The sequence below is a fragment of the Scyliorhinus canicula genome, chromosome 10, assembly GCF_902713615.1.
Source record: "Scyliorhinus canicula chromosome 10, sScyCan1.1, whole genome shotgun sequence".
Lineage (NCBI taxonomy): Eukaryota > Metazoa > Chordata > Chondrichthyes > Carcharhiniformes > Scyliorhinidae > Scyliorhinus > Scyliorhinus canicula.
Genome location: NC_052155.1, coordinates 51,474,534 through 51,491,496, shown reverse-complemented (window position 1 = coordinate 51,491,496; position 16,963 = coordinate 51,474,534). Strand labels below are relative to the sequence as shown.

Below are 16,963 nucleotides of genomic sequence, written 5' to 3'. Positions count from 1 at the left end.
CTCTTCCCCAGAAAACAGTAGAGTGGGTCATTGAATTTATTCAAGGCAGAATTAGACAGATTTTTTATAGACAAGAGAGTAATGGAGCAGACAGAAAAGTGGAGTTCAGACCACAACCAGATCGGCCATCATCATATTGAATGGCAGAGCAGGCTCAAGATCATAGAATCATAGAATTTTCAGTGCAGAAGGAGGCCATTCGGCCCATCAAATCTGCACCGGCTCTTGGAAGCCCCATCCCCATAACCCAGTAACGCCACCCAACACTAAGGGCAATTTTGGACACTAAGGGCAATTTAGCATGCCCAATCCACCTAACCTGCACATTTTTGGAGTGTGGGAGGAAACCGGAGCACCCAGAGGAAACCCACGCACACACGGGGAGAACGTGAAGACTCCGCAGACAGTGACCCAAACCAGGAATCGAATCTGGGACCCTGGAGCTGTGAAGCAATTGTGCTAACCACTATGCTACTATGCTGAACGGCCTCCACCTGTGCCTAAGCCCCATGTTCCTATTAGTCTTGATTAATGTATCACAATGTAGGACGAAGGATCACATGTAGCACAGCATATCTGGAAGCTCAGGGTGAACAGGAGAAGAAATCTCAAAGAACCAGTGATTGTAATTCGATCATTGCAAATCAGTACCTGCTGGATTGCCCTGGGAATGATACCACGGTAGTCATACTTCTCTGTGGCTCCAGTTATTGTGTAAGTTTTTCCTGCTCCGGTTTGTCCATAACACAATATTGTACCTACAGACAACATGAAAAATAGTCTGTCATTTATACAGCATATTTGTTTTCCTGGCTCTTACTCCCAGATTTATTTGGTCAAGGCAAGGAGGCTGTTTTCTTTTGTGTGGTCATCAAGGTGAGGGAAGTGAACATTGAGGAATTAAATAGTATTCCATTTTGAACTGATTGTGGTGGAGGCAGCTTCAATTGTGCCTTTTGTACAAGAGCCAGCACAGAAATGATGGACTGAATGGCCTCTTTCTGTTCTGTAACTATGCTTTGAGCACTAAAGCTTGAACATAGAACATTCTCAGTACAAATAAAAATGAATGGAAAATGCTGGAAACACATAGCGAGTCTTCTGAATCTATTGAAAATGTGTCACATTTGTGAAAGAAATCAATCCTTAATAATAAAAATCTTTATTTCTATCACAAGTAGACTTACATTAACACTGCAATGAGGTTACTGTGAAAATCCCCTAGTCGCCACACTCCGGCGCCTGTTCGGGTATACACAGGGACAATTCAGTGTCCAATTCACCTAACAAACAGGTCTTTCGAGACATGTGGGAGAAAACTGGAGGAAATGCACATAGACATGGGGAGAACGTGCAGACTGCGCACAGACAGTGACCCAAGTGGAAATTGAACCTGGGACCCTGTTGCTGTGAAGTAACAGTGCCAACCACTGTGTTACCATTCCACCCTTATATGGTAATGATGCAGACCCCTGAAATTAAAAGCAGAAAATGCCAGGAAGATGCAAACAGGCCATCAGCAATTCAGTAAGGACAAAGCACTCCCCACTCACACCACAAGTATGTCCTGTCCACAAAAAGGACAAATTCAAGCCAGCCAACTTCAGCCTCATCAATCCACACTCAATCATCAACAAAGTGATGGAAAGTATCATTGACAGTGCTAACAGTGGCACTGCTCTCCAAATACCCACTCATTTTATTAATTATATTAATTATTATTATCAGAATAATAATTATTATTATTATCATTGATAGTCAGTTTGGGTCCTGCCAGCACTATTCAATCCGGACCTCATTATATTACTAGTTCAAATAAGGATTTAGCAGATAGGTGAGGTGAGAGTGATTTCCCTTGACATTTAGATAGCGCTTGGCCCTGGATGGCATCATGAAACCCGAGTAAAGTTGAAGTCACTGGAAATTGGGCAGGGAGGGAGGGGAACCCTCCACTATTTGGAGCCATGTCAATATATGAAGATGGCTGAGGTTGTTGGAGGTCAATCATCTCAGTCCCAGTAAATCACTGCAAGAGTTTCTCAGGACAATGTCCTAGGCCTAACTATCTTCATAGACCTTCCCTCATCATAAGGTCAGATGTGTGAACCCATTTACTAATGATATCACATTGTTAGTTCCATTCACAGTTCCTCAGATGATGAACATTTTCATGGCTATGTGCAGTGAGACCTGGGCAACATTCAGGTTTGAACTGATAAAGGGCGTGTAATATTTATGTCACACAAGTGCAAAGTAATGATCATCTGCAATTAGAAAGAGTGTCTAACCGTCTTCCCTTAACTTTCAATGGGATGGGCAGCATCCCTACATTCGTCCTACATTGTGCAGTGGATAGAACTGGGACTGCGGCGCTGAGGACCTGGATTCGATTCCCGACCCTGAGTCTGAATCCCGGCCCTGGGTCACTGTCCGTGTGGAGTTTACACATTCTCCCCATGTCTGCGTGGGTTTCACCCCCACAACCCAAAGATGTGCAGGTTAGGTGGATTGGCCATGCTAAATTGCCCCTTAATTGGAAAAAAATAATTGGGTACTCTAAAAATTAAAAAAAAACTTTCAATGGGATTACCATTGCTAAATTCCTCAGCGTCAACCTAGTTGGGGGAGGTTGCAGTCAGAGTTCATCAGGAGAGCAAGTGGATGAATTACAAGAGTACTCTAGTTAAAAGGGATGGATTAGAGGCTGGGAATTCTGCGGCGATTAATTCATCTTCTTCGCCCATATATCCTATCCACCATGTACATGGCCCAATCAGGAGTATGATGGAATACCCTGCATTTGCCTGGAAGTGTACAGTTCCAGGAGAAGCAGTTAGCTTGCTTGCCATCCTATCCACCACTTCAACATTCACTTGCTCCACCACCAATGCAAAATGCAACATTCTGTACCCATATACACCAGTAACTCAACAAACCTTCTTCAACAGAACATCCAAATCTGTGTCATCTATCATTTCAAAAGACAAGGGTGACAGATACATGGGGCACAATTCAATGGGAAAAAAAACAGAATTCACCTATGGGCACGTTTAACAGGGTGTTTCTCAGTGGCTGTAGCACCGTGAAACGCCCTGTTAGTCGACGTCACTTTGCGTTTTTTTGGCCTCCGTGAGGAACGCCCTGGGGCACAATTTTTAAAGGCAGCCCCAATCTTTTTGACACCCTTCAGCGACCCCACTGCAGATTCTGGACCCCCCACTTCACCAAACGTACCTCATCTGGGGTCCTCATGCCCACTCCTCAAGAGCAAGGCACCCTGGCCCAACCCCTCACACTGGCTACCTGGCACTTTGGCGCTGCCAGCCTGGCACCCTGGCAGCGTTCCTGCCAGTCTGACAGTGCCACCCAGGCATCCTGGCAGTGCCACAGTGCCAGGCTGACAATGTCAGGATGCCTGGGTGCCAGCGGGAGTGCCAGGGTGCCTGATGCCTGACCACCCAGGTGTCTCCAAGGGCCTGGGAGTCCCCCAAGGTGCCATTATGCTTGGTCCACATTTGTGTGGACCAGTACTAAACGGCACTGGTCGAGGCCTCACTGGGGAAACTGTTAAATATCACTGTTCCTTCATATTTGGCAGGTCAATACCCTGGAACCCCTGACCTAACTGAGAACACCTGCAGCAAACAGACTGCAGCAGTTCAAGAACGCAGTGCACTAGCACTTTCTCAAGGATAACGCATGCTGGCTGTGCCAGGTAACCTTATGATCAAATTTTTAAAATTTGCATTGCTAACTGCAATTTTACTTCAATGTTCACACCTTTGAAACCAGTTTACACTTTCAATATCATCAGCAACAGGCTGAATCCCTTCTGAGAATATGAATACTCGTCTTATTCTCAGTGAACGCCCATAGCTGAGATTCCTCAATTTAATCCCAATCACAGGATTTAATCTACGTACTGCTGAAGCCATTTAATGTGCTCGAGACCGCATTCTTTGCGATGGTATTGTACACGATATCCTGTGGAGAATTGTGGAGAATTCCATCTACTTTGAATGACCAATCGCTGTGTTGATTGTTGACCACATCCTTACGCTGGTCTGGTCTGGTGTGAACATGTATCGTCTGCAATTAGATTAAAATTAATTTATCTGATTAAATTTGAAAAATATATTCAAGCTATAGTTTATACTAATAATTCATATTAACAAGAAGCTGAAACCTTAACCGGAATTTCTAGAAATACTCAGCAAGTCAGACAGCATCTATGGAGAGAGAAGCAGAGTTAACATTTTAGGTCGATGACCAGAACTGGGAAAATTTAGAATGCAATAGGCTTTAAGCTAGTGAAAGGGGGCGTATGGGGGGGAAAAAACACAAGGAAAGTCTGCAATAGGGTACTACATAAGAACTGAAATAACAAAAGGTGTTGGTGCAAGGTCAAAGGGCATGGTAATGGAGCAATTAATTTAAACAAAAGATGCATGTATGAATGATAGAATGATAAACAGCTGTTGTTCAAAAGCAAAAACAAGACAAAAAGCAGTTGAAATCAAAACCTGCAAAGGGAACATAATGGGGATAGAGGCTATAGTCTGAAATTGAAGAACTCTTATGTTGAGTCTGGACTGTAAAATTTCTAATTGAAAGAATGCAGTGTTGTTCCTTGAACCTCCATTGAGCTTCATTGAAACACCATAGGAGGCCACAGACAGAGGGGTTAGCGTGAGAGAAAGGTGGGGGATTAAAATGACAGGCAACCAGAAATTCACGGCCCAACTTGCAGACTGAATGGAAATGTTATGTAAAGTGGTCACCCAATTTGCATTTGGTCTTCCCAATGTAGAGCAGGCCACATTGTGAGCAGCGAATACAAAGCACTTTTGGAACAAAGAAGCAGTTTGCCTTGCATTGGTTCTAATGAAGGCTGGCGGACCATCTCTCCAATTGCAGTGGCAGACTGAAGCATAAGGCAGCTTTGAGTGACTTATTTAATAGAGCTGTTGCCAGTGGGGGCAGAAAGTCATAGGGCGCGATTCTCCGCCCCCCACGCCAGGTGGGAGAATAGCGGGAGGGCCTCCTGACATTTTTCACGCCCTCCCGCTATTCTCCCCCCCCCCCACGCCCGACCCACGCCACGAATCGCCGCTCGCCATTTTTTACGACGAGCGGTGATTCTCCGAGGCCGATGGGCTGCGCGGCCGGGCCTTCACGCCCGTTTGAACACGGCAGCAACCACACCTGGTCGCTGCATTTGCGAAACGAGCGCCGGATGCAGGTTTGGGGCATCCAGGGGCCCGATTGGGACGGGAGCACCGCGACTGTGCTCCGGAGGGGACAGGCCTGCGATCGGTGCCCACCGATCGTCGGGCCTGCGTCCAAAACGGACGCACACTTTCCCCTCCGCCGCCCGGCAAGATCAAGCCGCCACGTCTTGCGGGGCGGCTGAAGGAAAAGACACCAACCGCGCATGCGCGGGTTGGCGTTGTCCAACCTGCGCATGCGCGGCTGACGTCATCGGCCGCTTCAGCCGACGTGACGCTTGGCGTGCGGCCTTGACGACCGTCGTCAAGGCCGCGCCGCCGTAACGCACGGGGCCGTGCTCCTAGCCCCGCCCGGGGGGGAGAATCGGCCCCAGAAGTGGGCGTGAAGGCTGCCGTGGGTCACGGCCTGTCCCACGGCAGCCTTTACGATTCTCCGTATTTGCGGAGAAAATGGACATTTCACTAAACACTCGCGAAACCAAGGTCTTCTTCCAAACAGATCCCACAGCACAATACATTGATTAGACAAATGGTGAAATCCTGGAAAATGTCATTTTTCTATACCTTGGGATCCTCTGCTTGAGGAAGGCAAACAGAGATGATGTCTCCAATATGCCAGCTCAGCTTTCAGCTGACTGAAAAAGAGAGTATGTGAGGACTAGGTTCTCAAGCCTGAGTCTAAGTTCATGGTTTAATGGGCAGCAATGATCCCTAGACCCTTATTTACATTGGACACTTGTACAACCATAAGCAGGTACTTCAAAGCATTAGAGAAGTATCACCTTTGATGCTTTTGCAAGATCCTCAAAATATGGTGGCAAAAATGGTGGTCAAACAGAGGTGTTCGCTCCCAAGCCAACATGTCCAGCTAATCACTCAAAACCAGCTCAATTAGGTCAGGAAATGTTGTTTGTATGCCCAACATCAGACTCCCAAAGCTATTTGGAACTCAGTTGCAACTGGAAACTCTATGAGGGGAACAGAATAAACACTCTGTAGATGAGCTCAAGGCATCAAAATATCATGCGAGTCCCTGACTAGTGACAAACCAAAATACAGAAGGTTCATATAATATCTCCAATTTTACCGATGATAAAAGTTGGGTGGGCGGGTGAGCTGTGAGGAGGATTCAGAGATCCTTCAGTGTGATTTGGACAAGTTAAGTGAGTGGGTAAATGAATGGCAGATGCGGTATAATTTGGATAAAAGCAAGGTCCTTGTACACCAGTCACTCATGGTAAACATGCAGGTACAGCAGGCGGTAAAGAAGGCAAATTGTATTCTGGCCTTCATTGCGAGAGGATTCGAGTACAGGAGCAGGGATGTCTTGCTGCAATTAAAAAGGGCCTTGGTGAGGCCACACCTGAAATATTTTGTGCAGTTTTGGTCTCCTTCTAAGGAAGGATGTTTTTGCTATAGAGGGTGTGCAGCGAAGGTTTACCAGACTGGTTCCTGGGATGGCGGGACTGATGTAGGAGGAGAGATGGAGTCGGTTAGAGTTGTATTCGCTAGAGTTCAGGGATCTCATAGAAACCTTTAAGATTCTAACAGGACTAGATAGGGTAGATGCAAAAAAGATGTTCCCGAAGGTGGGGCTGTCTAGAATCAGGGGTCACAGTCTGAGGATAACAAGTAGACTATCTAGGACTGAGATGAGGAGACATTTCTTCACCCAGAGAGTGGTGAGCCTGTGGAATTCGTTACCACAGAAGGTAGTTAAGGCAAAAACATTGTGTGTTTTCAAGAAGCAGTTAGATGATATAGCACTTGGTTCGAAGGCGCTGTGCTGCAGTGGTTAATATTGCTGCCTATGGCGCTGAAGACCCATGTTTGATCCCGGCCCCGGGTCACTGTCCGTACAGAGTTTGCACATTCTCTCCGTGTCTGCGTGGGTTTCACCCCACAACCCAAAGATATGCAGTTTAGGTAGATTGGCCACAGTAAATTGCCCCTTAATTGTAAAAAACTAATTGGGTACTCTAAATATATATAAAAAAAGATATAGCACTTCGGACGAAGAGGAGCCTAAACACCCTCAATGTGATCATGGCTGATCCCATCCTGACCTCAACTCCACAGTCCTGCCCGTTCTCCATAAACCTTCAACCCAAAACCAATTAAAAATCTGTCTAACTCCCCCTTAAGTTTACTCACTGTCCAAGCATCCACCACACCCTGGGGTAGTGAATTCCACAGATTCACAACCCTTTGGGAGAAATAGTTGTCCCTCAAATCTTTTTTAAATTTGCTACCTCTTATTCTAAGATTATAACCTCTCATTTTAGAATGTCCCACATGCGGAAGCATCAGCTCCAAGTCTACTTTATCCATACCTTTTAGCATCTTGTATACCTCAATTACATCTCCCTTCATTCTTCTAAACTCTAGGGAGTATAGGCATAAACTGTTCAATCCATTTGTTATTAAAAGACAAATTGTATCCTTGAGGATTTAAAGATTGCATATATCTGTTCTCAGAAAGAGAGGATTTGAATAAGAAATACAAAGAACAGTTAATCAGTACCTTGAGGTCTGTATTTGATTAATTCTTCAGCAGGCGAATCCAGTGAGATCCCTAACCAAGTGTTTAGTGAACAGACACAAGACGCAGTGACCCATGAACAATGAAGTAACAAGCTATTGATTTAATAGAGGCTGTTACATCTGCTAATTTCATAGTAGTTAATTCTCCTCAAATTGCAAATGTGGCTAGATTTTTTTGACAAATCATTTGACTACGGAAGAGTGAGAGGTGATTATAATGACTGAATGTTTAGCTTCCATTTGGAGTTGTTAGATACTACACTGCTTGACTCTTCAGCGCGATTTCTCAATTTAAATAAAATGCACAAAATGCTCTTCTGGAATGCTCTTTCTTACCTGATTGTCAGGTAAAAGATCAATCATATCCACTGCAAAATTAGCTGTTGTCCTGAGTCTCACAAACACCTTCACACCACTACCTTTGCTGCCCATTTTCAACTGAAAGTGCAATAAAGAATAGTTAGAACATAAATTGTTGGATGATCATTTTTATAAACGACGGGATATAATCAAATTTGAAGGTGACACCAAGATAAGCAGCACAGTAAGCAGGGTAGATGGAAGCATAAAATTACAAAGAGATTAAGTGAATGGGCAAATATGAGATCATCCATTTTGGACCTAAAAAGGATAAAATGTAGGGAAAAGTAAAAGCAGCGGTGATCCAAATATACTTGATCTGTATATAGGTACACAGATTATGAAAATGCCATAAACAGGTACAGAAAATAATCAAAAAGCCTGATCAAATAGTGGCCCTTACATCTAGAGAACAGGAATATAGAGGGCGGAAGTCATGCTTCAGCTATATAAAGCTCTGGTTAGATCTTACCTCGAGTATGTTAAGCAATTCTGGGAGCCGCACCTTTGGAAGGATATACTGGGCTGGATTCTCCACCGGCAGGATGCTCCATTTTGCCGGCAGCCTGGGGGTTTCCTGACGGCGTGGGGCTGCCCCACAATGGGAAATCCCATTGGCCAGCCGGCGTAGTGGAGCATCTTGCCGGCGGGGTGAAACAGAAATGTAGCGGGGCGGAGAATCCAGCCTACCGTCTTTGAAAGGAGCATATGTTTACCAAAATTACTCCAAGACTTAAATTATGAGAGATTATATAAAAAGGGTTGTTCTCGCTTAATTTAGAGAATTAAGGGATGACTTGATCAAAGTTGTCAAAATATTAAACAAAACAAGTAGGGCAGATAGAGAAAAACTATTTTTGCGGATTGAAAAAACTAGGACAAGAGGACATAGTCTAAATGATTCAGGAGTAGTGAACCTTGTTTCAATGGTGGAACTCAGAGTCAGAAGGTTGTGAGTTCAAGCTCCATTCCAGAGATAGGAGCTACAAATTGCAGCATTTCAGTTCAGTCCTGAGCGAGCGGTACAGTTAGAGATGATGCCTTTCAGGTGAGACGTTACATGCCTCCTGAGGTAGACATAAAGGATCCCATATCACCATTCAAAGATAAATAAGGCAGGGCTTAGGTCCTGCTTAACATTCAGGGCAGCATGGTGGCACAGTGGTTAGAACTGCTGCCTCATAGCATCAGAGAACAGGTTGAATTTCAGCCTTGGGGGACTGTGTGGATCTTGCACATTCTCCCTGGGTTTTGTGGGTTTCTTCCGGGTGCTCCGGTTTCCTCCCACAGTCCAAAGATGTGCAGGTTAGGTGGATTGGCCATGATAAAGTTATCCCCTAGTGTCTAAAAAAAGGTTAGGTGGGGTTACGGGGATAGGGTAAGTGCATGGGCCTAGGTAGGATGCTCTTTCAGAGGATCAGGGCAGACTCAATGGGCTGAATGGCCTCTTTCTGCACTTAGGGATTCTATGATTTATCCCTCAACCAACATCATTAAAACAAATTCAGATGATCATTGATGTTTGTGGGGCCTTGCTGTGTGTAAATTTGTTGCTGCACTTCCTATATTACATCACTGATTACACCCATTGGCAAGTTCTGGGTCACTATTTAAGTACAAGTTCCTTCTCTGCTTTACTATCATGTCTGCACTTCTCAACAGTAGATAATACTGAAATTGTTTCTGTGTAATCTCAGACTGTAATGATCAGTCTTCAACCATTGAAAGCACACTGGGATCTGTTATGGGGTGCTGGTTATAGATCTTTAGTTTCCATAGTATTCTTTTGATTAACTGTAAATCTTTATTGACTCTGAGAACTATTTGCACAAGTAAAGCAAAGGATACTAGCTAGGAACTGTTTCCATGCTTAGGTCTATACATGTCTCTGCTCAACACCACACTTTCTCCTGTTCTGTATCATGCGCCATTCTTAATCACTTTGCTTGGGGTTCTGTACTCAGTCCCACATTAACCCGATATGCGCCAAATCCTCACACTACACCTGCTCCAATTCGTTATCTAATGTATTTAGAGTTGGATTACTTTACTTCATATCTCGCATTGTTGTCAATCCTATAAATTTACATTGTTGTTACTACATCATAGAAAAGAGGCCATTCGGTCCATCTTACCCATGCCAGCCTTAGGACACTCAGTTGCCCTTTCTAATCCCACCTTCCTGATCCCGGTCCATAGCTCTGTCGTTTCGAGCACTTAAGGTGCAGATCCAGGTACCTTTTATAAGAGTTTGGAGTCTTTGCCTCCACCACCAACTCGGGCAACGAATTCTAGACTCCAATCGCCCTCTGTGTAAACAAAATTTCCTCATGTCCCCTCTACACCTTCTGCCACTTATCTTGAATCGATGGGCTAGATTCTCCAATTTTGAGGCTATGTCGGAGGAAGTGTTTAGTTCTACGATGAACAAATCGGCGAGGCCCCAGCACCGACCCTCCACCAGTGAGGGGCTAGCAACCGTGCCACATAAATCACACGGCCTCCGTGAAATAAACTGCCTGAGAATTGCCGGGTCCATGGCCGCGCATGAGCAAGATGAAGACCTGCGTGTTCTCACCGTACAACATGGCACTGGCCACGTGCTGACCTGACTTGCCCCCCTGAACAGACGCCGCCCCTAATTCGGTCGTTAAAAGGGATTTCCACCCAAACACCGATTATGAAATCAGCTTCGGCAAGCAGAGAATCCCACCCTATGTTTCCTGGTTCTAGAATTCTCCACCAAGGAAATCCATCCTATCTCTTCCCCTCATAATGTTGTACATCTCAATTAATTCACCCCTCAGCCATCTCTGTTCCAAGGAAAATAACCCCAACCTATCCAATCTCTCCTCGTAGCAACACTTTACTAGCCCTGGCAACATTCTTGTAAACCTCCTCTGCACTCTCTCCAGAGCAATAAGGCCCTTCCTGTTATATGATGTCCAGAAATGCACACAACATTCCAGTTGTGGCCGCACCAGTGTTTTATACAATTCTACCATTATCCTTTAGGGACCTGTGCACCTGTATACCAAGGTCTCTCACTTCATCTATTCCATTTATTGTGTACTCCCTACAACTGTTTGACCTACCTAAATACATGACTTCACACTTCTCAGTGTTAAATTCCATCTGCCACCTTATGGCCTACTCCACCAATCCATCCATATCATTCTGGATATTTATAGCTATCCTCTAAACTGGCCACCATTTGGCCAATCTTTGTGCCATCTGCAAACTTCCCAATCATGCACCTCATATTCACATCCAAACAGTAAGGGTCCCAACACCGAGCCCTCTGGAACACCACTTGAAACAACTTTCTAATTGCAAGGGCAGCCATTGACCATTAACCTTTGTTTCCTGTCGCTAAGCCAACTTTTTATCCAGTTCATCACATTGCCCTGAATCCCATGGGCTTTCACTTTCTTGACCAATTTGCCATGTGGAAATTTGTCAAACGCCTCTCTAAAATCCATGTACATTACACCCACTGCACTACCTTTATCAACTCCTCGTCACTTTCTCAAAGAATTCAATCAAATTTGTGAGGCAAGACCTTCCTTTAACAAATCCATGCTGACTATCCCTGACTAGTCCATGCCTTTCTATGTGACAGTGAATCCTATCGCTCAGGATTGATTCTACTAATTTGCCCATCACTGACGTAAGAATAACTGGCCTATAATTGTCCGGCATTTCCTTCGATCCTTCATTAAACAATGGTACCACATTTGAATTTCTCTAGTCTTCCGGTACGTCCTCTGTGTCGCGTGAAGATTAGAAAATCATCTTCAGAGCATCTGCTATCTCCTCCCTGACCTCCTTCAGTAGCCTCGGAATCAATCAATCATCACGTACTACATTATTACTACCCAATTTCCCCCCTTCCAGTTCTTGAATTTAAGGTTCAGGCGGTTTGGAGGTCTTTTAATCTTTCCGTATTCATTTGCATGTTCTGTCAGAGGAGTGGAAGGCTCTGTTGTTGCTGGTTCTTCCTGTTGGTCTGGAGATTAAGCTGCCATCTTGGTATGCTTTCATTCTTTTCTTCTGTTCCTTCCTGTTGAACTGCATTTAGTTTGTTTGGTTGTTAAATTGATTGACAGTTTCTGCTACTCTAACTCGTTTCTTGTGGGGTGGACAAACGTTGTGTCCATATCCTTGGTTTTTATTTTTCTATCATTATGTGGGTCATCGCGATGTCCTCTGTGTCTGTAGAAGAGCGTTCCTGTGATGGCAATAAGGTGGAGTGGTTTTTCATTGTTGGTCATGGACTGCTGCTACTAGATTCCAGCATCTCTTGTGGCTTTGGCATGTTGGCTGGAAGTTGCTGCGTACGCACATTGGTTGCAATGTTGACCTGCTGTACCATTGTTGGGGCTGCAAGTAGAGGCTTCTCGGACTGCTGATTGCTCTCTTTCACCTCTTCCACTACAGGCTTTTGTGATTACCTGCTGGATGGCTGGCTGGACTGATCATTGAGGGTTTTCTGAGGCCTGAATGAAGAATTCTGCTCCGTAGTTATTCTGGTAAGGTGAATTGTCTTTGTTTCAGAGATACCTGTGAAACTCTTACATAAGTTTGACCAACCTCACTTGGGCATTCAGTTATTTTTTAAATGTTTCTTGTCTCATTGCAGTTTAGACTCTTTCAGTTAATTTGTTAATGCGGAAGGAGGCCATTCAGTCTAACACAGCTGCACCAGCTCACCAAATGAGCCATTCTCCTGCCTTTTTCCAGTACCCCTGCAGATTGTTTCTATTCAGATCATCATCTAATGCCCTCATGAATGCCTCGCCTGAACCTACCTCCACTACACTTCCAGGCAGTGCATTTCAGACCCAAACCACTCGCTGTGTGAAAAAGATTCTTCTCGCATCACATTTGCTTCTTTTGCCAATCACTTTAAACTTGTGCCCTCTCATTCTCGACTCTTTTACGAGTGGCAAGTTTCTCCTCGTCTACTCTGCCCAGCCCCTCATGATTTTGAACAACTTTAACAAATTTCCTCTTAGCCTTCTGCCCGTCAAGGAAAACAGTCCCAACTTCTCCAGTCTATCCTAAGTTTCTCATCGCTGGAACCATTCTTGGAAAACTCTTCTGCATGTTGTCCAATATGTTCATATCCTTGGATAAAAGCAAATTACTGTGGATGCTGGAATCTGAAACGAAAGAGAAAATGCTGGAAAATCTCAGCAAGTCTGGCAGCATCTGTAGGGAGTGAAAAGAGCTAACGTTTTGAGTCCGATGACTCTTTGTCAAAGCTCACATCCTTGATACTTTCAAAGTCTGGATTTTCTCTTCCATACTACACATCCATCATAATCTTCAGGATAGATTGAAGTTCAACAATTTTATCAGTTTTGCTCTGCACTCTCCTCCAATTTAAGATTAAAATATTTGTCAAAGTCTGTTAATAGTTCTTCGAGGCTGATTGCGAATACATCAATGCTATGCATTAGGATTACATCTTCCACAAATTTACGAAACTAATATAAAAAGGTGCTAATCTGGACTGATTTTTTTTAAACTGAGACCTGCTGTTGTAATTAAGTAATTTAAAAATTCTCTTGTCAAAGATGCTACATTTCCAATTGGGTTTGACCCTTGGATTAATCCAAACTGTTTTGGTAAACTGGATTTTTGATCCATGTTTGTTGTTGTTCTCTTCCTGCGCCTTGTGATGCACAAGGCAGACTTTCACCTTTTCCCATATTGAGGTTTTTCCTGGAAGCCTGTTGTCAGATGCCTATAGCTTGAAGAGCACACATGGCATCAAGCATGGTGCAACAAGATTCTTTCCCTCTCTTACCGCCTGCCATTGGCATGTTGGAAGGAATTTTCAGGTTGATACCCAACCTGTTTGCTGTGTTATGAATGCACTTTCCTTGGTCATTAAGTCCTGGGGTGGGACTTAAACCCAGAACTCAGAGGCAGAGATGCTACCCACTGCGTCACAAGACTTTTTATTTCTGATCCATGGTCATTTAATATTCTTTGCAGTTACAGCTTTAAATTGTGCTGCCTTTTAAGAATTGCTGTGCAGTAACTGTTTTTTCCCCTCTGTTGTCTTCCCAGGATTGTTGGGTTTCAGTAGGATCCTTTTGCGCTGATGGGCCATTTCATTTTTAAAATTTATTCTCTCTGTTTAACTTTCAAAACAAATAGTTTTGGGCAGTGATTTTCTCCTCGGAGCTTTTGACTTTGATTATGAGGTATCATTTTGCTCTGCCTTTCATTTTTTAAAGGTTCTATTTTTCATTCAATGGAGTTCAGCCACTACATTTTATGGAGCAGGCTGTGGACCTTTGTTGCAACTTTCTGGAATTCAAGATGGGATCGCCGTTCACTTGGAGACAAAGGGTTATGGCAGGTTCTGCATAATGACGATGGCACTGTTCTCGAGAAAAGAATGTTAACAATCGCTTCTTTTACTCAGTGATTTACACTTTAGATTGTTGAATCGGTGAAATTGGAGCCTCTACTTGTTTCTTACTCAGCTGGACAGTCACGACGTTCCTGAACTATTTAACTAATTCTTTCTCATTTTTTCTCGGACGAGCTCGGAGGGCACACAGAACATAGAACATACAGTGCAGCTGGCCATTCGGCCCATCGAGTCTGCACCAACCCACTTAAGCCCTCACTTCCACACTATCCCCGTAACCCAATAACCCCTCCCATCCTTTTTGGACACTAAGGGCAATTTAGCATGGCCAATCCACCTAACCTGCACGTCTTTGGACTGTGGGAGGAAACCGGAGCACCCGGAGGAAACCTACGCAGACACGGGGAGAACATGCAGACTCCGCACAGACAGTGACCCAGCAGAGAATCGAGCCTGCGACCCTGGCGCTGTGAAGCCACAGTGCTAACCCCTGTGCTATTGTGCTGCCACATTCAGGCTCTGACTCGTGGAGCGATCTCTCTCGACATAATTCTTTCAAATGACACTTCTGACGGCTGAACTACTATAAAGATTTATCAAGATTTGCTGTAGCCTGGAATTTTAAAAGATTTAGGTCACCCTTACAGATTCTGTCAACTTCGTACTCTGAAGCTGCATTTCCAAAGGAGATTTTTCGGCAGTAAAATCTCTACCATCGGCTTCCATTCTCGAGAGCCCTTTCTGGTGATTTTGCCTCTCCTTCTTTCCTCTGCTACTTTAGAAGCCTCTTTCAAGTCAGAATGCTTGAGTATTACAGCATTCTGGTTTGGCTCTGCATTTTAGCACGGTTATCACTCTGTGTTGGTTACAGATCAGCATGTCTTAAAGAAGTCTCCGTAATCTTTTGAAGGTTAACTGTAAATCTTTATTAATTACTAGAACTATTTACACATGTACAGTAAAGGGTACTAGCTAGGAGCTGTTTCCATGCTTAGGTCTCTGCTCAATACCACATTGCCACATTGACCCCTGGCTCTGGGTTTGGTGCCTTCTTATGTCACTGTGTGACAGGTACTGTATTAAGTTCCACTTTAACCCTATATATGCCAGATCCTTATATTACAGCATCCATTCACACCCCCTTTCCAGTATGGGTTGCTGTATAGAAATCAGGAGTGGGAATGCTGGTTTATTTATTTTTCCACTCTAGCTGAAGAATATTCATTTGAACTGTACTAAACTGTCCTTTACTCAAGATCTTAGTGGCTTAATTACAATTGCGGCTTGTTATTGGCATCAGATGGTGGCATTGTCTAAAATTCAGAACTGCAGTAAGGAATTCTCTTTTTAAAGTTACTAATATGGTAACTCACTCTTTAGGTGCTATCCTTTGTTCAGTTGTTGCACTCATGTGAATGTGAGATAGTGGTTTGGGTTCAAGTCCACTCCAGGTACAAAGTAGTCTTTATTGTCACAAGGAGTCTTACATTAACACTGCAATGAAGTTACTGTGAAAAGCCCCTAATCCGGCGCCTGTTTGGATACACAGAGGGAAAATTCAGAATGTTCAAATTACCGAACAGCACGTCTTTCAGGACTTGTGGGAGGAACCCAGAGCGCGCGGAGGAAACCCATGCAGACAAGGGGAGAACGTCCAGACTCCGCAGTGACCCAAGCCGCGAATCGAACCTGGGATTCGAGCTGTGAAGCAACAGTACTACCCACTGTGCTACCGTGCCGCTACAAGTGCGCATAATTATGACCAGCACTTCAGGGTAATAATGAGGGGGTACTCCATTTTCATACAAGCCAACTCAGGAACAAGATGTTAAACTGAGGCACCATCTACCCTGGCGCATTCAAAACGCAGGATGGGGGTTGTTTGGTTAGTGCGGTGGCCAATATTTATCCCTCAAACAATATCACTAACAAAACATATTAATAAAAGCAAATTACTGCGGATGCTGGAATCTGAAACGAAAGGGAAAATGCTGGAAAATCTCAGCAAGTCTGGCAGCATCTGTAGGGAGAGAAAAGAGCTAACGTTTCGAGTCCGATGACTCTTTGTCAAAGCTGTCCGACGAGTTAGCTCTTTTCTCTCCCTACAGATGCTGCCAGACTTGCTGAGATTTTCCAACAAAACATATTATCCGGTCATTGCTGTTTGTGGGACCTTGTAGGGCACCAATCTTCGCTTCCACGTATTCTACATCACAACAGTGACTGCACTTGGAAAGTTAACTTCAGCACTGTGATTTGTTTTGGGGTTGATAGGTACAAAGTGCAGCAAGTTATCCTCCGTGGAAGACGTAAACCCTTGTCGAGGCAGCACAAGCATCAGCACCCACACTTTCCAGCAGGAGCAAATTTCTGACATACATATCCCACTTTACCCTCCGGCGACAGACGCCAATTGTGGCACAAGCACAGAAGGGATGAT

General features: G+C 44.3%; 1 protein-coding gene across 3 annotated transcripts in view; it reads right to left on the bottom strand.

The window, feature by feature from the left end:
* kif9 (kinesin family member 9) overlaps positions 1-16,963 on the bottom strand; it is a 200,068-nt gene that overhangs the window by 182,801 nt on the left and 304 nt on the right. For 2 of the 3 annotated variants that reach the window (XM_038808918.1, XM_038808916.1), the window contains exons 2-4: positions 8,109-8,210; positions 3,924-4,089; positions 652-758 (exon numbers count right to left, since the gene is read on the bottom strand). In XM_038808918.1, the coding sequence (XP_038664846.1) occupies positions 652-758; positions 3,924-4,089; positions 8,109-8,210 (375 nt within the window). Of the gene's footprint in view, positions 1-651; positions 759-3,923; positions 4,090-8,108; positions 8,211-15,896; positions 15,994-16,963 lie in introns of those variants that run through there. The other variant, XM_038808917.1, reaches the window with a different exon arrangement.